The sequence below is a fragment of the Neolamprologus multifasciatus genome, chromosome 20, assembly GCF_963576455.1.
Source record: "Neolamprologus multifasciatus chromosome 20, fNeoMul1.2, whole genome shotgun sequence".
Lineage (NCBI taxonomy): Eukaryota > Metazoa > Chordata > Actinopteri > Cichliformes > Cichlidae > Neolamprologus > Neolamprologus multifasciatus.
Window position 1 is genome coordinate 9,467,205 of NC_140458.1, and position 22,230 is coordinate 9,489,434.

General features: G+C 39.3%; 1 protein-coding gene and 1 long non-coding RNA gene across 5 annotated transcripts; both read left to right on the plus strand.

Annotated features, from left to right (window-relative positions):
- Positions 1-114: 114 nt before the first annotated feature.
- Positions 115-20,983, plus strand: LOC146494417 (protein bicaudal D homolog 2). 4 transcript variants are annotated; one of them, XM_085146303.1, is made up of 10 exons: positions 126-361; positions 2,212-2,553; positions 4,869-5,081; positions 5,259-5,411; positions 8,420-8,932; positions 9,903-10,769; positions 11,352-11,531; positions 15,017-15,168; positions 16,354-16,693; positions 18,461-20,983. In XM_085146303.1, exons 2-10 carry the CDS (start codon positions 2,296-2,298, stop codon positions 18,464-18,466), a joined length of 2,682 nt encoding a protein of 893 aa, XP_085002429.1. In that variant the 5' UTR covers positions 126-361; positions 2,212-2,295; the 3' UTR covers positions 18,467-20,983. The 4 variants fall into 4 exon arrangements, with proteins under 4 accessions (XP_085002428.1, XP_085002426.1, XP_085002429.1 ...); XM_085146302.1 differs by lacking the exon at positions 18,461-20,983 and having other exon boundaries at positions 115-899; positions 16,354-18,449; XM_085146300.1 differs by lacking the exon at positions 18,461-20,983 and having other exon boundaries at positions 116-361; positions 16,354-18,448.
- On the plus strand, positions 5,418-7,350 carry LOC146494418 (uncharacterized). Its single transcript, XR_014871586.1, has 2 exons — positions 5,418-6,484; positions 6,596-7,350. It is a non-coding gene; the product is annotated as an uncharacterized LOC146494418 (long non-coding RNA).
- Positions 20,984-22,230: the final 1,247 nt, after the last annotated feature.

Consider the following 22,230-nt stretch of genomic DNA (forward strand, 5'->3'; position numbering starts at 1 on the left):
TTTATTTACATTTTTTTTTATTTCAGGGTTTAATGTTTAACTCACACGCCCTGTTAGAAACAACTGGCCAAAACTAGCCATATAATAAAAAATAAGGTTCTTAGTGAGGTTGTATTGCCTCGTTGCTAAGCTAGAGGGGGTCCTCGTGCCTTGGCGGTTTCGGCGCGCGTTTGACACCCGACCTCGGGAGGAGAAACGGGTGGAGGAACTGGTGGGAGGAAAGGAAACTGCTGCTGCCGCCGCTGTTGGTGCCCTTGGCTGTTGTTTCGTGTTGCTTTTAAGAGAGACAGTTCCATTTGGACGTGCAAGGCTAACGTTTGCGAGCAGCCACCGAGTGCCATCTTTGGGATAAAGCCATAGGGTGAGTATGTAGGTAGGCTAATGATGGCTGTCCGGCTAATTAGCTTGCCTGATAGGATCCGGCTCTTGTTACGACAGTGTTCAAGCCCCGTTAGTTAGTTAATCGGTTAGACTGTTGGCGTCCGTTCGGTTAAGGCTATGTAGGAAGGTGAAATTGCAAAGCTAAGAAGCTATCTAGCTAGCTAAAGTCCGTTTCGCTATCTGCATCAGCGTTAGATTAAACCTGGTGCTGCTAGCTGTCTCTAGTTGTGTCATATTTCCACGTTACTCCACTGTGGTCTTTGATTACTGTCAATATGTGTTTTATCTGATTAATAGCCTCTTACTTTTAAACATAGCGAATATTCTCAATTGCAAGCTCTTAGTGCATGTTCACGGAGAACCGGTTTCTTGGCGTAGAGGAAGCAGATGCTTGTTTCATGACTAACTCGCAGCTACATCCTTTGGCACGGGACGACCAGCGGCTGGTGTTTCCATCTTCGGTCAGACAAGAGGACACGAGGAAATCGTGGGAATCTGCCCCACCCAGGCCGGTCGAAGTAAACATATGTTGTTTCCGCGCCTTGGTCGTGTAGCAGCTGTTTCAAGTGTTTAGCAGTAATTTGCGTAGTGTGAAAGATGAAGACTGGTCGATGCTACTCTCATAGCATCAGCATCCTCTTGCATTTAAGTTTAAGCCTGTTTTTGTTAATTATGGGGATGTGAGGAAACCTCAGTAATCAATTTGTTTGTTTTAGGCCTAAATCATTTCTTATACGGTGAAAAACGGTTTCTTGATTTATGTTTTTGCATATTTGTCAGACTTATATGTTTCAGATCAAACGCATTTTAGTATTAGACACCCCCCCCCCCCCCCCCAAAAGTAAAGTGGAGTTCTTAAATGATGATTTAGCTTATTAAGGACCAATAGCTATGAAAAGCTATCCAAACCTATCTGTCCCTGTGTGAAAAAGTAATTGCCCCCTAAACCTAATAACTGGTTGTGCCACACTTAGCAGCAAGAACTGCAATCAGGCATTTGCAGTAACTGGCAATGAGTCTTTCGCATCATTGTGGAGGGATTTTGGGTCATTCTTCTTTGCAGAAATTGTTTAATTCAGCCACAATGAGTAATTTTCAAGCATGAGTGGCCTGTTTAAGGTTATGCCAAAACATCTTAATCAGATTTAAGACTGGACTTTCGCCACTCAAAAACCTTCCCATACTTAAGTGGACTATCATGAACTAATGGTCAGATAGTGCCCTTCAGAATTTTGTGGTAGTAAGCAGAATTCATGGGTCGATCAAATTGAAAATGAACCATTGTGTTCTTTTTAGTCAGTGATGGTTTATTTATCCTGGAACCTTCCTGTGGGTGCCAGTTTTGCCCAGCCTCTTTCTTATTGTTGAAAACTGCCCCCCCATATTATTATTAAATAATATTAAATTATTATTTAATAATAATACATATGATTTACCAAAAGGGGCTGTTATGTTACACATTGGGCCAGGACCTTTTCCCTTACTAAATGAAATCAGCATTGACAAACTGCATTTTATTTTTATTGTGTTATCTTTCTTAGTATTAGAAACTGATGATCTGAAACATCACGTGTGACAATCATGCAAAAAAAATAAAATAAAAATCAGAAAGCACTCTAGCTGATAATGCAGCCCTTTCAGCACTAGATCTTAATTTAATCTCTTAGATTTTTCTCCTGGTCTTTAAAGCTTTAGTAAAACTTTTATCCCATTAAACTAATCCCAAAGTTAAACCTTACAGTTTACTCCATTAGTGTCACACTACAATTTATGCAAAAACCTCTATCTCCAAGTATTTTATGTAACCACGTTCTTTGTCTTTTGCCGTAGTGGTGTGGCGTAATGAAAGCAGAGGAGTGAAGGAGGCAATTGTCTCAGTAAAACATTTGCAGACAAGCAGGAGACTAAGTAAGGATGCTGGAGGCGGGTGCAGACCCAGCAGGTGCAGTGGCCGAGGGAGAAGAGGAAGCGGAAGCGGAGATGGGGAGCAGGGATTTGAAGGCTGAAGTGATGCGGCTGACTCTCGAGCTTCAAGAGGCCACAGAGGAAAAGCTACAGGCAGCCCGCTACGGTCTGGTGGTGCTGGAGGAAAGTGCTGCTCTCAAGATGAAACACACACAGCTGGAAGAAGAGCATGAATCTCTCAAACTGGAGCTACAACAGCTCAGAGAGGTAGGAGCACCTAAGGCATATGTTATTTTTTTAGATTGTTTATTTATATATTTGGGGTGGCTGTAGGTCAGGATGTAGAGCAGGTCACGTACTAATTGGAAGGTTGGTGGTTCGATCCTCATCTTCTCTAGTCTGCATGCCAAATATCCTTGGGCAAGATACTAACTCCAACTCGCTGTCTGATGCATTCATCAGAGTATGAATCTGTGTGTATGTTAGATAGAAAGCACTTACATAGGAAAAGCATAGAAAAAAGTGCTTGTGTGATTGGGAAAAGCGCTGCAAAAACACCAGTCCATTCACCATATTTACCTTGTAGGCTTTCGAGGTCATCATTCCCCTGGTTTCCAGGTACAGTTTTCCTATATCACATTCTTGCTGTGTGATCTTTTGTTTATATAATAAAATGTGTGCAATGAAATGCATTTTCTGTTGTAAGCTTTCACAGTAATGGTCTAATAAACAGAACTCTTGTATTTTTTGCAGGGTATTAAAATCATGACACAATGGACACCATACAAAAATTGTATTTTATAATTATCAGGTTTAACGTGTTTACATTATTGGTAGGCATAATTTAAATGCCATCAACACCATAATTTCTGCTATTATATATAAGCACAATCTCTCTAAGTTTATTCATTTTATCTTTCATAGTTGAGGAGCTGCCTTGCGTTCTAGCAGTCCTATAAAGATACCATTGTTGAGGGTTTTTTTACACGTGCCAGTGGACTATGTCATGAATTTGCCTGTTCATCCCGTCATTGTCTTTTTGTAGCTCTCACTTTCTGATAAAACAATAACAGCTCTGTTACAGTTGCATATTATACTTTGAATGTCTTGTCTTGTGATCACATGTTGAGTCAGGTTTGCCTCACATGTCATTTGATGTTGGCAGGAGAAGAGTGTTAACTGATTATGACGTTTTTGCATCCAGTTAGTCAGCATGTTGCTATTAACATATGTTAATTTGGATGTCTAAATTTAGCTGATTTTGATTCGTTATGTTAAAGCATCAAGGATTTAATAAGGTCAGAGCAGGATATTCAAGATAAAAAGATCAGGCCAATACAGCAAAGCTCAGATTGTGTTTAAACCATGCCTTTCATAGATGCATTGAAATAATGCATAGGCTTTTTATATTATAAACAATGCACTTTCCACCATTGTGGGGTTTTTTGTTTTTTTTTTTTTGGGGGGGGGGGGGGGGGGGGGGGGGGGTTGAGTAAATAACCATTGTACAGTAATACTGACTTGACCATATTTACTAGATCATTTGAATCTCAATTTTAAAGGTATAAAAACTATATTAGACTCCGTTTTCATATTGCCACTGAATTTCTGCTAAAATAACTGATTAATGCAGTGTTGTTTCCATACAGAAAACTGAAGAATAGTTAGCATATTAAGAATGTTTTAACAAGTGTTTCCTAATGTAAATTTTGTCACAAATACTTATAGACCCACAAAGGTATTTGGTATTACTGGAACAGGCTTTTAAATACTGATTTATGTAAGAAACTAATCCTATAAAACTAAGTCCGGTCATGTGGGCAGATTTCTGATTTTGCAGTTATTCCATCTGCCTGTTCAAATTAAAAGGGGAAAAATGGAAAAAAAAAAAAAAAATCCTTCTTACGGGTAGTTACTGATATTAATCAATTCATCTGTATGAATAACAGTAAAAGTGGTCAGCTGGGATGCTTTATAATGCCATATAAATTTAAGTGCTGTACTGTTTCTGATTTCAGCTATTTTTAAAATCAGTGTAAACCTCCTTTTTTTGGCTATTTACCCATTTAGGTTTTGGCAGGGTTGAACTCCTGTGCTGGTCATTATGTAACCATATTATTAGTGTTCATTTAGGCATGTTTAGTAGCTTGTTTGTTTCATTAAAACCCTTAGGTGATCTTTCTTTCATTAGCACTTATTGGTGCATAGTGTGTGTCAAGGTCTGTGGTTGTGGCACGCTGTGAAAAAATGCATGTTATTGCTAGATAACTGTAATCTATTAGGGTCATAGTATAATATTGGCAAGACAAACAGAACTGCAAAAATGATGTGGAAATTGCTGTTAAGGTCCAACATTACAGAACCATATCAGCTATTTCCTCATTGCAGTCAGGTCTCAGGCGATTAATGTCCACTGAAAACTGACAGGGAAGTGCAATTTCCTCTCCTTTGTTTACATTGTTTACATTTCTTATCTTTATAATGATATGGGTCAAATGCTATTGTTTTCCCCCAATGTGTAACACAATAGTGTGTCAAATAGTGTTTTAGAGCTGTCCTTATCAGTTTTTGTTTGTGTAAAGGCATTTGCAGATTCTGTGAGCAGCCAGAAACGTGCAGCTGCTGATGGGGAGTGCCGGGAGGAGAGCCTGCTACAGGAGACTGCCAGTAAAGAGGCTGCCATGGCAACGCGCATAGAGGAAGTTCAGACAGAGCTGAAGCAAGCACGCCTTGCTCTGGGCAATGCCCACGCAGAGATTGATAGACTTGGGGGGCTCTCCACCCAGCTGAAGAAGGTATGGTGTACTCATTCAGTACTCCCTCTTCTCGTGATAAATACAAATAAAAATTAAATCCCTATAGAGAAAATATTAGTTCTCTAGCCTAGAATTAACTGTATATCATATGTAATTGACAGTGAAGCATGTTAAGCTGTGCTTTGTACTGATTTTACTGTGGATTTTCTTTCACAGGAGTGTGAGTGTCTTGAGGCAGAGAAAGGGCACCTGAGGGATGAAATAAAGGAATATAAAGTGCGTGAGCTGCGCCAGTTGCAAGACAATGGGGAGCTAGAGGAAGAGAACATATCTCTGCAAAAGCAGGTGTCTGTGCTCAAGGAAAACCAGGTCAGTTGTCACCTTCCTTCACACAATCTTTTTTGTATAACATTATATTTATTGATTTTATTATTGAAAGAATATGAAATAAATCAATAAACAACCCCCATCTCCACTCTATATGCCCTGAGTCCCATCTGCTGCATAAATTTGAAACATTTTTTTAAAAAATTGGCAAGGGCCAGGAAGGGGCTGACGAGGAGACATGGATGTGTGAAACAGTAGTGGTCAGAATTTCTAGGGCCAGAGAGCATGTTGACACAGAAAAGCAGGTTACCTTACGTTTCTGAATTACCTGAAGTAGACTAGTGTGGTGGGGTAACTGGGAGGGTTTTAGCTAAACCTGATAATGCCCAAAGCCAGAGCTTGCTTGCTCTGCCCATCTCTCTCCTCTATCAATAACCCTAATCTCCAACTGTATGGAGAAATGAAGAGAAATAATTCAGTAAGGTTTTTGTTCCTCCACCTTCACACATGAGGAGGAAGGTAAAAAAAATACACTATACCACACAACATGTTTGTTGTCAAAACTTCAAAGGAGAGTAACAAAAAAGCTGCTGGTGAACATACTGGCCAGTCTAGTTGCCGGGTGAATAGTGATGCTCTTTTCACCAAATGAAGCAGCTCCCACAGCAGAGGACATGCTATTCATCTCATGACTACCTGTGTTTTTCATTAGACAGTATATTCCCATAAAACCTGCTTCCACTGAAAGCCGAATACCAAAGCCAGTTTAACATTTGTAATGCAGTGTGATTGAAAGTGTGTAATTATAGCTGTGTGTTGCACCATGGCAACCATGTTTCAGTGTAACTATTTCATGTTTCTCAAGATATTTTGGGATGTTGTGTTTTTTTGTTTTTCTCATTCTAGAGGACATTATGTGCTCTGAGAATTTAGATATTTTTGTTTTAATAATTCTATGTGAGAATATTTTGTAAATATAAGCACATCTTTGGAAAATGCTCCACAGAAACTGTACTTATATGTAAACTTTTCATGTTGGTTGTTGTATTAAGCAGTTATTCCAAGTCTGCTTGATGTGCATACACATCTCTGTCAGTACTAAATTTGGGAAAAATGTATGTGACCTGTGAGTTTACTTTAAAAAAAAATATTTTGTCATCTGTATCTCTATCTGTCTGCAATATAATTTTTTTTCATATTTTTATTGAGAGACAAGTGTACATTAGTTTACAATGACAATACAATCTGTTCCCCTCACATATTTTTTTAGTTTTTCTTACATGAACAGATACGATAATACACACACACACGCTTAAATAAAATTGTAAAAACAAACAAACAAAACAAAACCTAAGAAGAAACCCAAAACAAACACAAACAACAAACCCCAAAACACACACACAAAAAAAGGGGGGGGGGGATATGATATTAATCAGCTGGTAGAGCGTTTAAGGACTTGCAATAGTTTACGAAGGGGCCCCAGCTACAATAAAATTATCTGTATTTGCCCTTTGCCACAAGGCCTATCTTTTGCAATTTAAGAAATGACATCACATCTCTAAACCAAAAAGAAACTGAAGGTGGCTTTGAAGATTTCCAAAGGAGTAAGATGCAACGTCTAGCCAAAAGTGATGTAAAGGCTAATATTTTGAAGTGTGTAGGGTCGGTTAGACCAGTGTTGACTGGAAGCCCAAAAACAGCTAGAAAACGGTCCATGCAGATTTGGGTCCCAGGAGCCTTGGAAAGAATAACTGAATACTGACTCCAGAAGCCATGGAGTCTTGGGCACAGAAAGAACATATGGCCTAGGTCACATGGGGTGGCATGACATCTCTCACCCTGATCCATTACTTGTGGGTAAATCTCAGACAGACGAGACTTTGAATAGTAAACCCTGTACAACACCTTGAACTGGATAAGTTGTAACCTGGCACAGGACGTACTATAACGGACATTGGATACTGCTTTCTCCCATTGCTGATCCGAAAAAATTACTCCTAACTCCCGCTCCCAAGCCCCCCTAATTCTAGCTGCAATATAATTTTTAAATGAAACCACATTCATTTTCATTTAAGGGACACACTGGAAAATGAGAATCACATGAAGGGACATATGGACATGCTTTGAGTCCATTTGGCCTTTTCACACATAGTGTGGTCCACATAAAAGCTAGCGAATTATTAGTCTTACTATTGTAGTAAGCTACCATATAGCCAAATAAGTACCTTTTTTAACAGCCTGAACTTGAGAACTAGCGTTAGCTTGGATTTTAATAATTCATTTTAATTCAAACATTAGTGCAATGCTGCAAATTATGTTTTTTGAAAACATAAAATGTCTCTTGAGAAAGATACACTGGGCTTTCTTTACACTTGGTAAAAGCATAAGCTGTCCAGTTTCTTGCTTTGGTTGAAATTGTCTGCCCTCAGTATAAACTTTTCCTTTTTTTTTTTTTCTTTCATTTTGTTGCATTCTGTGTTAGCAAGCTTTTAACCTGCAGAGACCACAGCTACAGCCTGGCAGACCAGAATTTCTCAATAACTTAAAATGATATCCAGGCCAGACTAAAAATTGTCCATGACTGTACAGATTTGGCCCTTTGATGTTAACACACGTACCCTAACTGATCTTTAGCCTGTCAATCATAGAAGGACAATTTCAATGTTATATTATAGCTATTTATAAGAAGCATGCCTTATTTTATGTGTCCTTTATGTAAAGCTTAAGTTAGGCTTCTAAAAGCTACTGTGTTTCTAGCAAGAGCCCAGCAAACATTGTTATTAGAATTCCTAAATGAATACATTTTTATCCACCTTATTTTGACTGTTCATTTATGCTATAGCAATAATAAAATTATTGGTTTGGGTGACTATGAAGTCAAACAGCGTAGTTTTCATTTGCCTACTGAAGCTGTCTGGTTGTGAGTGTAACTTTGCTAAATGCAGTAATAAGTGTATTTGCATGTTAGGGATACAATTTGCATTCATACTAATTGAGCTGAATAAAGTAACAAAGAAAGTCTTCTTGTCCTGCTTCTAATCTTATTTCAGGTTGAGTTTGAATCAATTAAGCTGGAGCTGACCCAAAAGAACGAGGAGCAGGAGGAACTGCGAGGACAGCTGGAGGAAGCTGGAAGACTGAGGGAGATTGCAGAGAGGCAGCTGGATGAGGCCCTTGAAGCACTGAAGGAGGAAAGGGAGCAGAAAAACAGTCTGCGGCGGGAGCTCTCTGCCTTGACCCTTAACCCCTTTGATTCTGTGGGGAACCTGGAGCTCCACTTGGAGCAGCTGGATGACAGCCAGGAAGAGGGCCAGGGTGGAGAGGGTGAAGGGGAGGATGGGGATGAGAATCAGGACAGCGGTTTTAATAACGGTCCTGGATCTTCTTCCAGTTCTGCTAACCCTCCTCACTTGGGTGGCTCCAAAAGTAACGGCCTCATCCATCGCTACTCCACCCCACGCCACAGTGATGTACTTCGTGCTCCTGCTTCTGGACTGGTCGCAGACCTGCTGAGTGAGCTACATTTTTCAGACAGTCAGAAACTAAAGCAGCAGCTCCTACAGGTGAGCAACAGAAAAACACTTACCTTTTTTTCAAATGCTTCTTTGTGGTATCCCACCGAGGACAAATGATTAAAAGGAACTAAAAAAGCAACTTCAATCCTACATGTTATTAAGAGAATGAAGTCGTTTTATGGATTGTGTACAGAGGTAACGAGAATTTGCAAACGTTTGGGTATAGAAGTATCATTAGTTTAGTGTGGTAATACTATAGCCATCACAGTCAGTTTCAAATATCACTAAAAGTAGAAATAGGGTTTAGGGTATCATTGTTTCTTAGATGCTTGGGTGCCCATTAATAGTCTTAACAGAGTTAAGAAAAATAACACACAATAAGTTGATAATTACTTAAGCATTTACCCTATGTTGCTTTCTTATGACCTTTTATATATGAATTTAAAAGCCTTTAAAAGGTTTAGACAGTTAATTTACTGTAGATATGTAAAATAGAAAGCTGTTATCTGGCTTGGTTATCTTTAAGTGCAACCACCTTTTTTGTGCTAAGTAAGGAGGATATACAATTTAGTCTGTGTGCTAAGCTGTTAGCAGGGCTGTCTGCCACTTCCTGCTCTAGACCACATCCGTTTTGTGATGGAGGAGGAGCATTAATATATATTGTGTATTCCATCAAGCACTTTCTCCAGCTCCCACCTGATAAAGCTTCATAAACCAAAGGGTACTTCAGAAAATGAAGAATGTCTTGAGCTGTCATTGCTCTCTATGTAATGTAAATATATTATTCATGGTGCACTTAAATCAAGAGGCTGGGTTTGAAAGTTCTTACTGAACAGATGTCGCTATTTGACATTAAAAATTTATAATGAGTAAAGGTGGTGGGGGAGAAATGTGTGTCACAGACATTTATAACCTCCCTTTTTGTTTTGAAATTAATCAACATTCAGTATTGTTCTTGTTCTGTGAACAGATGTTGATAATTACAGACTTCTCATGTTATTTTTGTGTGTACATCCAGGCAGAGCGAGAGAAGTCCAGCCTGACTAGCAAGGTGGAGGAACTGCAGATGCAGCTGGTAATGTCCAGACAGGCACTCAGTCAGCAAGAAGACAAGGTTGGCTCTCTCACCCAGCAGCTGGAAGCTGTGCAGAGTAGTCGACAACAAAGCCAAGAGGTGGATGACAAAGGAGATAATGAGACAGAAAAAGATGGTGGCAATGCTGTATTTGACTATGAGGTAGACACCAAGAGCAAGGAGGTGCTGGAAGCGCGTATGCGCGCGGCTAGCGAAGAGCTTCTAAAGCTGCGAGATGAACTGTCTCAGGCAGGAACACGTTATAACACCCTGGAGCAGAGATACAAGCAAGAGAAGGAGCGTTGGAGGGCTGAGGCCCAGGAGCTGGCTGACAAAATCCGCCAGTGTATCAAGTCCAGCAAGCAAGATCAAGAGCGCATCAGTGAGCTGGAGAAGGAGATTGGAGCAACACGGAAAGTGGCAAGTGATTCTGAAGGGCACTTAAGTGTTGCTCAGGAAGAGCTGCTGGCCTTCTCTGAGGAGCTGTCCAACCTGTATCACCACATCTGTGTATGCAACAACCTAACTCCCAAACGGGTCACCCTGGACTATTATCGTGATGGTGCCAGGTCAGGAGGCAGCGCCAGAAGATCACACCTCTATTCCCAACACAGTGTCCAAAAGAAGACTCGAGCCAATGACATGTTCATTTCAAAAGCTGCAGCGTTGCAGTTTATGGGAGAAGTTGACAGTGCTGTAACCAGTGGAGACTCTCCTACTTGCCCTGGATCCCCCACCCTAGATTTCAGGGACCCTTCCAATGTTCGCAACTTAGTAGCAGTCATCCGTTGCCAGATAAAACATCTTCGGGTAAGACAAAAATGTAGTTCTTGTGACATTTATTAATGTAGTACTCCAACACTACTTAGTTCTTTGTGAACTAAAACTTGTAACCAGTGCAAATTCTCAAACTTTTTTGCTGTAACCCTAATGCTGAAAAACAAACTTTTATTCTGGGTAAAATCCTTAACTCCTTTACAAATGTTTCACTGAACCTAATAATCTGCTCAGCCTGTTAGTTCAGTTGCTCCCATGTCTGCACAAATCCAGAGCCTGGCATAGGCTACAGTGACACGTGTGTGCGTGGCCTTGAATGTAGCGGCTTATCAGGGGTCAGAGTAGAACTGTAACCTCCATTACACCGAAAGAAAAGACAGGGTGGTAACAAGTTTATTAACTAGAGAAGTGCATATTCTCAAACAAAAAATAAATCCTCTTTTACATGTTTGAAGATTTATTCCTGCCACTTCAGTGTTATTGTTAAGAAATGTGATCATTTCGTGATAAAGATTTTTTTTTTTTTTATCAAAATGTTGTTCCCGTTATATAAGAAATGTTATTTGCCAGACTAACTGTGCTAACCTTTATAAATATCTGTCTCTGTTCTCTCAGGTGGCAGTGGACCTTTGTCGTCAGAGGGGTGCAGTGCCCTACTCAGGGCTTAGCAGCAGTGGAGAGGCAGAGCGGGACAATGAAAACCTCTTGGAGGAAGTGTTAAAACTCAAGTCTCTTCTGAGTACCAAGAGAGAACAGATCGCTACCCTCAGGACTGTTCTCAAGGCTAACAAACAGGTAGGTCACAGTAAGCAAGTATCTGTGTTGTAATGGTTGTCTTTATCTTCAGTGAAGGGAAGTATTGTGTTAGTTCAGAAGGAGCTGAAGTTGTGAGTGTATCGGCTGTTTGGCACCAGCCCTTTGCTACAGTCTTTACAATTAGTGCCCCATTCATATATGTGAAGATGGTGTTATGTCACCAGTCATGTTTATTCTCATGTACAGCATTGACATAACTTCCACACTTACCACTGTTACTCTGACAAACATGTTTTTACAAACACCATGCCAAATATTGAAATACTATTTGTCTTTAAATCTACACAAATGCCATTTGTATAAGCATTTTCTTTCTTTTTTTTGCCTTCATCTCATCCTCCCTGTGTATGTCAGGTTGTTGATACATGTTAAAAAAAAATAATTTATTTGTTTAACAGAGGAAAAACTCATTTAGCATGATTGTCACGACTGACAGTTATACTAACCTCACCTGTAATGCACCTTGATACACACCGTAGCTCATTCACTGTCCGAAACAAGTCGTATGTCCCATTTATGAATAAGTAATGGCCCCTATCAATTAGTACCTATTCGGGTTGATTGTCACGGCTTGATGCAATTTTTAGGGTTTTCCATTAGGTCATAGTAAGTGTTTCCAGGGACTTTTTTTACTATCTACTTGGCTGGGGTTCCAAGCAATCCGAGTCATTTCTAAAATGTGACGTCAACAGACTGCATGCCACCAATTTGTTAATCAGTGGCACCACAGGACATGGCTATGTTGCTATAATGACCCTACACATATTAGGTGGTACTCAATTGTAATGAAAACGAATCAAGCCAAGTTGAGCCAATCCAAGTAAGTAAGGAAAAAGGGCTTAAAGGTCTCTTGGAATGAGCCTTGTTTAGAATTGAGGCCAACTAATGTCATTTGATCTTTAATTCTTTTGTGTCTAAGGTCAGTGTTTGTAGTTTTGCTGCTTGACATTAAAATCAAGCTTTCCTATACTTTCCCACTTTCACTCATAGAAGGCAGGCTTCATTGTTTTTTGTTTTTGTTTTGTTATATGAACGTAATTTTGAGAATAGCTACCTTGGTTTACACAGATTGTCTGAAAATTAACCTTGCCTTTGCTAATATTTAACCATTAGTCTGTGTTAGATATAAGTTATAAGATAAAAGAGTTGTCATCTCTTGTTAGGGTTAATTTATGGTACAGTTAGTTATTTATCTGAGAGTTGCTTTCGCCACAAGTAAGAGAAGTGTGAGAGGACAAAAAAATAGTGATCAACAAATTCAGCACAAGAATCAGAGACAGTGGCTGCAGTGGACACTTTTTGTTTGTTTGTTTTTTAACACTTTGTTTTGCTTCAACTCTTTATTTTATAAATTTACTTAGTTGTTTCTGACACTGCCCCCTGGTGACAGTAAAGAGTTACGACATGTAGGCCTTGGTCTGCACAGCTGTCCTAATGCTGTGTTCTGTTTATCTCAGAAGTCAGACGTCAAAGCTGGGGATGATGTAACTCCTTAGTCAAGTGTGTTCCAGTAATACTCGGTGTTTCTCATTGCTTTGCTGAATTTTTTTTGCTTTTTAGAAAGATCGAGTCATTCATGCATCACTAACTTTTTTTTTTTCTTTGCCCATATGCATATGGCTTCATTCGCAAGTCGTAAATACACAGCAGTGACAGAACAAATTGCAAGTTATACAATTTTACCTTTTAACTTTACATTTATTGCCGTCATCTTGGATTGTTCAGTCAAGCTTGGTGGGGATGCTCAGACTTTGAAAAATTGTGACTGGGAACTCAGGAATTCAGATTTCTGACTTCAACTGGAATACAATAATACGTTATGTGTAGGATCACCATAGAAGTATGTTGGAGCCCTTAATAGGCCTCTAGTCAACCAATGAAAATCTTGAGTGAAATTGTATCTGCGTTTCAACAAATCCTTAGATTAACTAAAACTGGCCACAGTCCACTGAGTGCATTCTGCTTAGCGTTATTATAATAAGCAGGGATTGGTACTGGAGACTGACCGTAAATCCCAGTAACAGTACCAGACACACCATCACTTAAGTATCAATAAGCACCCAGACAAATATTGCTGCTATCATTGATTATGCAAAATAAATTCATTCTAACACACAGTTTTCTTATTATGACAAAGCTGCTGGTTTTGTGTTTACTGTTGCTGGTGACAGTAAACATGACACTTAAAGTAAAAGTTTGCTGTGAAAAGATTTTAGTGTTGAGTTGATTGCTGAGCTTTGATGTGCAAGCTGCTTTTTGCAAAGTTCATGCGCAGTATTTTTTATCCTCGTTTATAATAACACACAGCCGCACTAACTGTTGCTTTTACTTTTGTCTGTTACTTTGGTGCCAACTCCAAGTAAATCTAAAGCAAACATAACATTAAAAAAAGTTTGACATAGCACTTCCCGTTAGGTTGAGTAAGTAAAAAAGTTGGAAAACAATTATATTCACAAAAATATTCACAGATACAGCCAACAAGAATAAAATAATCCTGTAACTATACTGATGTTGTGCATATCCCCATATAAAAGTACTTCAGGAAATTGTCTGCTCACTGAGAATTAGGTCAAGTGAGAGCATGTTGCTGAAAGCACTGACCAGTCCAACTGGAGATGCCAAACGTGCTTGTTATATAACTCACTTTGCAGGAGTATTATCCATGCATAATCTCACATAAGCAGTATGGGTGACCTGCCTCATCAATGTCTTGTCTAGACAGTCCCCTGGACCCACATGATTGTGCACCTTGAGTACATCAGCCTCTCCTCTGATGTGACATAGCACATCAGAGGAGAGGTTGAACTCTCTTTCCCTCTTCCCTTTGTGCTATGTTCAGCATTGCATGACCTGTTTCTGTCATTACCTGAACTGTCAGTCCTGTATACACACACGCACACACTTAAGGTAATCTGTTTGATGGGCCAGTGGTCACTGATAATAGTTTTCCTTCTCAAGTCTGTTGACATTAGCTGTCCACTGGTGCCTCTGATGTAATCAAACTATTTACACATGAGATTGTTACACTGATATTTGTATTTGGAGAACAGATAAGTAAAAAGCAATCCCATTAGTGGGGCAAACGTGATTTAGAACATAAACTATTTCCTTAAGATACAGCGTGTTTAAACTATAGAGTCATATTATTGATTTTGTGCCTTCTTCATAATAGTGATTTTTCTTTTCATTGATCTTTAAAACTCTGACCGAGATTGCTGTTTAACAGGAAATTTTGTAGTCACATAGGACAGGAACAGTTGAGCTGTCACTGAAGCTACTCAAATCTAAGGAATTTGACCCTAAATTCTTGGCCGGCATTTATTATCGCATGCAAGTGTCTCCAGAGAATTCCTAGTTTTAAAAGAAGTGCATAATTTTAAATAATGTGTTTTCATACCAGCAACAGATCATAATATGCTTTTAAAACCCCATTTTGATAGTAAATGATATTTTTGTTATTGCAGACTGCAGAGTTGGCCTTATCCAATTTGAAAACAAAGTATGAGACAGAGAAGAGTATGGTGTCAGAGACCATGATGAAGCTCCGAAATGAGCTCAAAGCACTGAAGGAGGACGCTGCCACCTTCTCTTCTCTTCGAGTCATGTTCGCCAGCCGGTAAGCTTTCATTTCATGTGATTCGAAGCAAAACATATTACTGACTCAGGGAGGACAAATATAAAACAATCATATATTTAATAAAGTTAGAAGAAAAAAACATTTTTAAAAAACTGCTTTAAATTGTCTTAAAACTGGATTGTATTTGGCTCTGTACTAGTGGTTTTAAGGCTTATTAGTTGTGCTCTTGCTGAGGTACAGCTTTTGCTTTCACTCGTGTAATGAGCTTACCATGCTTATTACGCCTATGGACAATCCACTAGTTCACGTGAAGATTACAAACCACATGCTTTGCCCTGTGCTGATTGGGGGGGGGGGGGGGGGGGGGGGGGGGGGGGGGGGTGATCAAGCAATGTCACCTTTAAGAAAGACTTTTAACGTTTGTAGGACATGGGTTTGACTATAAACACCACGATGCTATCAAGGGGAAGATGTTAAGAGTTAAACATACAGATCATAACACTTGACTCACTAACCCCTTCTTTGCTGTGTTTTTATTTGGGATTTGTACGAGTGCACCAATGATTATTTTTCTGTTTTTGGTGATTGTGTTATGTGTTGCCAAAGTGCCCTGAGAAGGTTCTTGGCCATGTATTAGACCGTCTAGGCCCTTTCCAGACAGTTGTTATCCCTAAGAAGGATTGAAGAAGAGCCAGTAACGAAGGGCTGCTACTGTCTGTTCCAATAGGATAGAGATTATAGCTTTATAAAAAGATATTTGCTTAGAATCAGGTTCAGTGGAGCCATCATGTGGATAGCTAGTATGAGTGCATCTTTACAGTATATGAAAATAAGGGTGTATTACTCATTTTAAACATACTTTTACTTTTTACTTACATTTACTTACATTTTCACATTTTCCAGTTAGCATCGTTCCCGGTTGCCAGTGAATGAATGAATTGAAGCTTTTCCAACATTATTTATCTCAGTTTGATATCAATGTTAATTTATTTATTTTAACTACAAAAAATAATCCGGGGGAAAAGATTTTTGCTTTTGTAACTTGTGATAGCTTGTGATATTTTTAATGATTTGTTAGCCTGTAAAATTAACCAATAATAACAATAATCTTCAGTTGCAATCCCTGCTGGTGTTTGATGTTTGCATTTAACACACTATAAGTCGTGTTAAGCATGTATTTCTATGCCTCTGGCTTTATTTCTTGCTGCATGTTGAATCTCTCAGGTGTGATCAGTATGTGACCCAGCTGGATGAGATGCAGAGGCAGCTAGCTGCTGCTGAGGATGAGAAGAAGACACTGAATTCTCTTCTGCGTATGGCCATCCAGCAGAAGCTGGCTCTTACTCAACGTTTGGAGGACCTGGAGGCCCCTATGTCTCCACACAGCTTAAACAGCAGCCCCCGTCGCTCTCGGGCCAAAGAGCTTGCTACCAAGTCAGGCCGTGCCCCTCGGAGCCCCAGAAGCAGTCCCGCCCGGCCTCCATTGAGGAGCAGTCCACGGTCTAGCCCCGTTCCTGCTACTCACCACCTGCGATCTCTAACTAGAAGCCTCCACACAAGCCCTGTAAGAACCCCTCTTTCTCTTTATCCTGACAACTCCAGCCAAACCAGCAGCCGCTCACGCGGAAGCAAGGGTCTCCAAAGAGATGCCACCTTTATTAGAAGTCATAGTGTCAGTGATGTTTGTAACACAGAGTTGAATCGTGGTTTTTCCCTGACCTATAAAGGCTCCACCAGTTCTGTGAACAGTGATTTAAGCTCTAAAATGTATGTGAGTGAATCAAAAAAGGCAGCATCAGTCCGGAGAGCTTCTGTCCCTTTACGTCAGGACACTTTCATCACAACTCGTGTTGTACCTGCCTCTTCTGCCAGACTGAAGTCTTCTTTGTTTTCTTCTTCTATAGATAAACTAACCTCTTCTAAAACGGTGTGTGTGTATGCTAACACCAGTGAAGCATGGGGTGAAAGCCAACAAAATCATGATCTAAACCCTAAATCAGATGTTTCTGTGAGGAGAAAGCAGTCAGGTCGCAGGTCTAATTCTGTACAAGCAGCAGCAGCATGCCATAACACGTATCTGTCAGACTCTGCACAGTTCAATTCAAGTCCGTCAAGGGCCCAGGCAGTCACATCACACTCTGTTAACAATTCAGCAAGTAGAACCAGGATGACTGGAATCTGTAGAGAGTCTAGACAAAGATCATTTACATCTACAAGTAGAAACACAGAGGAATTGCACACTAATGCCAGTAAGAGCTCTGGTAATAAAGCTACATCTTCTAGGGCTCGGAGCTCACACTCTAAATCATCAAGGAGACAATAAAAAAATAAACGTAAATTAGCCAGCAGATCTAAGCTATCGAACTGGTTTACACACTATATTGGTAAAAGTATTGGACCACACTGAATTCAGGTGTTTTCAGTCCCATTGCCACAGGAGTGTAAATTCCAGCCCAGCCATGCAGTCTGCCTTTTCAAACATTTGAGAAACTGTGATGAGTTGCTACTGTTGGAACTAGTGAGTTCATGGAATTTCTTTTCTCCTAAATATTCCACAATTAGCTGTAAGTGGTATTTTTGCAAAGTGGAAGTTTTTGGGAACCAAAGCAACTCAGTCACAAAGTGGCTGACCACGTAAAGGTGGTCTCACTGAGTGTTGAGCAACACAGCATACAAAAGTCACCAATGCTCTGTTGACGCAGTAACTGACGAGCTCCAAACCTCCTCTGGCATTAACCTCGGCAAAATAACTGTGTACTGGGATAATCATGCCAATGGTTTCCATTATTGAGCAGCTCCTGTAGGTCCAGTGTGTGCAGGGCCCAGTTCTTTTGTCCATATAGTGTTTCTCTATAACAAGTTTTAAATAAGAGACTAATAAACTATCATTGATATCAATGAACTAGAGGGCACTGAAAGAACACATGCTTCAACGTTAGCAGTTTTTAAAAAGGCTTTTCCAAAATTGAAAGCGTACTTCCAGTACCAAGGCTCCATCTTCATATTTCCTAACATGTGAATTGTTATGCTGTTTGCATAACAGACCAAACAAACAAACAACTTTGATCAAATACCTTCTCATTGCTTGCTTTTATCTTGAACAATCTTGTTTTTGCACAGCTTTAGTTTAGGGTTAGTGTTTAGTTTGGTTAAGATTTTTGCTTATTTTAACTGATCACCCCTAAATTGCTAACCTTTTGTGCTCTATGTTGTATTGATCTGTTTATCCTTATAATTTACCCTTACCATTTTCCACTAAACTTTTTAAAGTTCTTAAGTCAAACTAAATATTTTTTTTCCTTTTTGTCTCTGTCTCACCTTGTCTTTGTAGCGCTGAAACACTCCTCCCATTACTCCAAAACCCTTCTTCTCCATAAGGACCTGTCTTCATGTTGACTCCTTGGCTCCCTCCTCCTTCCCTGACCTGAGACATCCTGTCCATCCCAGATATGATGCTACATTCCCCACTCTACCTACCAGAACCATGGACTGGGGGGAAAAAAGTATTTAAAAAAAAAAAACAAAACAAAAAAAAGCTCTCATCCCACCCTTTTGGTCTTCTCTGCTTGGAGTGGAGAAGCCTGCATGCAGCCCGAAGAAGGATGAAGAGACAAATGTGCTGCTCATTTCTTTGTGAAGTCATAACCTGTCTTGTCCAAAGTGGTTCCAACTTCCATCTGGTCCTGTTCAAGGCTTTGTGTTGTGCTGAACCATTGGCAGTATTTATTTCAGAGACTCTCCTTGTACAATATTTACTGTCCTCAGACTTTGATTCAAGGCTATGATCTGTTCTCTGAAGGCTCTATGTCTTACATTCTTGCCTTTAGTCTGGCTTGATGGTCAGGCCCATCTGGCGTCTTTTAGTGTTGGTAAACCATTAGATGATCTGTGGTAGCTCTCCCAGGTAGTTTTTTATAGAACACTGCAGCCTTACCAATAGTCTTACCTTAAAAGTAGAGCTTATTGTTGTCTTGAGATTCTTCCTTTTACTGGTGGTGCAGTTACATGCTCTTTCTATTACGCCATTTCTGGATCTTAGATTTCAGGCACACCCTTTAAAGAGAGGTCAGTAAACATGACATTTCATATGGAAAATATCAGCCATACATTCATCACCTCAGTTCAGACACTGAGTGGTGAGATGCATGATTTGGAAAATCTGTAATGTGCATCTTTGCAAACTATGCAGACCAAGTCAGGACAGTGCCTGTATACAATCTACTGTTTTAGGCTTTGGGCTTTGAAACCTAGCCTCATTTTCCGTTACCAATGGCTGGCTGCAGCTATTTTACAACAGCTATTTGCATCTCTTAATATAAGAAGATTTTGGAAGTCACTGTCTTACATCATTAGAACAAAGTGGCCTGGTTTCCCCTAAACCTTTTAGTAAAATCCTCCATTGTCATTTCTCTTCATTACTGTGACAACATTTCCCATTCGATATCTGCTTTCTCTTTGCTCCTTTGAACAGCTAATCAACAATATTCATGTTTTGTATTTCATAACATAATGTCATCATGCTTTTTGTGCCACCAAAATAAATGAATAGTAATAACCTAGCATCATCCACAGCAAGCAGGCTGCTTCTCTACAGCATGTGTTGTTTTCAGTTTGAAATGCTAATACCAGGTATTGCTGGGGTTGCTGCTTATAGAAAGTAGAAATAAATACTGATACCCGATCATTTAAAAAGCATTACATTGAAGTTTGCATCTATTTGCACATTATGGCTTAGAATCAAGAATAAATAAATCTGAAAAAGCCGCTTCATTTAAAGTGTGTGGGAACTCAGACATGACACTGCTTTGCTAAAGGATTACAATGAAGAATAGCATGTAAATGTACATGTGTCACTTGATACCTCTAAAGGGACTGCTTAAAGAGCAGTATGATGTATGGACTTTGACTTGAAGGCAGCATTGCACAGGTTGACATTGGCACTGTAACCTCACCTTTTTTCACTGAAGGCAACTTACAATGTATTAAACTGACTTAACGCGACCAATCGTGGTCCTTTCAATCGCATTTGGGAAAAGTTGTTTGAAAACAGAGAAATTAATACTAGAAAATGTTGACACTTACTAAAACTCAACTTCCCTCTTACTAATTTACTAGAAGAAGCCGCATCCTGCTGATGGGGTTTTATTTTTGGTTAGCTGATGTTTTGTTTTGGTTTTGGTTTTTTGTGCCTTGATTTTGGTCTTGTCTACTGTTTCAGAAAGTATCACATTTTCTAAATGGAGGCTAAAGTTCAACACTGTAGTTGTATTTTTTTAATGTTTTAATTATTTTAAATAAACTCACTGAGCAGTGTTAGCACTGAAAAAAGTGATATCTCATTTTGGTTAAGTATTTTCACTTTTTAGCTAGCATGCCTTGTATTTATTAATCATGTTACCTCATTAAGAATTAAGTAATAACTTAAATGAATCAAGCTGATTGATATTTCAGACAACTGTTACAACTACTGAACTTTCTTTTAATATTCTGAATACATTTGGACCTAATGTATCAAAGATTGTAGACTGCCGGGGTAGCTCCTCCATTTATTTATTGAAGTTATGTCCACACACTCTGGCTAAAAAGTGAAAATACTTTAACATAATGTCATTTTCACACTGAAGGTTGTAAATTGATTTAAGTCACTCTGTGCAGATGTGTGTATAATTTAATTGCCACTCTTGTATAATATTTTAACTGTATTTATGTGGTCGGCATTCTGTGTAAATTGTTGACAAGCACACACTCCACATAACACATTTGAGGTCCTCAACTTTTTATGTGTATGCAAAGTTGACCTTTCATTGACCTTCTATCCACTTTTGTCATGAAGAATAAAAACAAGCCAACACCGTATAGTGCTCATGGTTTTGATTGAGTGACTTTGGTATTTTTCTTATACTACACTTATGGGGAAAAGGAGTCTGTGCAGTCCTGTGAAAAACTAAGTACACCCCATAATTCAATAGTTTGTAGTTGAATTATTAATTGACACTACCATGTCATGGTGCTGATATGTGATGCTGGGCATTGTGGGCAGATGTCTCCATTTTGGTGTCCATCTACATTAGATTGCTCCAGAAGTCTTGTTTTTTCAGATGTAACTTTACAAACCTAACCCATACTGCTTTGTTCTAATTAGAGAGAAGATGCTTTCTTTTGGCTGTCCTTCCAAACAAGTCATACCTGTTCAGTCTTTCCCTAATTAAGCTGTCATGCAATAAGTCATTGCTAACACTCTGTAGAGTCAAAGCTGTCGCTCTTGGGGGTTTTTTGCAGTTTCTCTGGGAAGTGCACAGTCTGATGATCTGTGCAATGCTCAGTCCTGCAAACTGCCATAACTTCTGCTTTTATAGAGATGGTCACACTTGTTGGTGATTAATTGTGTGTTTCTCATTAACAGTGCCTTGCAGCTGTTTTCAATTCAAGTCTTTCAATTCCTATGGAAACAGGAGCATGCCCCACATAGCTTTTCACAAGACTTTCCATAGTCTTGTAAAAGTGTTCCTTTTCACATGCCTGCATGCACGTATATCCTGTCAGTTTTATTACATTGTAAATACAGTAGGATACTGGTTTGTGGTTAATTTTTGTGGTTTTGTAGGTGGTATTCCCAGTAAGTTCTCATTTGAAAATCTAAGCCTAGACAGCTGAATAATGCAGCATGCTGCGCAATAAAGTTTGGTCATAGAGTCATAAAGCTCTTCTGGCTAGTTTGACTAATGTCAGAAAGGAGAGGGTGGTGTGATTGGTCTGGACATGATTCTTTTGTGCAGATTTTTTCTGCAGTTTGTTGAGAAACTCCACTTCACAGTACAAACACCAGCTTCATGAAAACACAAACTAATAAAAATAGCAAGATATTAGAGTAAAAGCCATCTTCAAGAAAAGAGTAATTAAAAAACACAATAGTACATAAATTATATTAAAACTAAAGCAAAGAATTAAATTGTACACATTTAACTTAATATCTCTCACCCACAGCTATTGTAGCTATTTTTCTATAGGTTTGATTATCTAGTGGTTTGCACGCTTTCCTCACAGAGAGAAAGCTGTGAGTTTCAATCTATCGGCAAGCTTTGCATATATGAGGTACCTTCA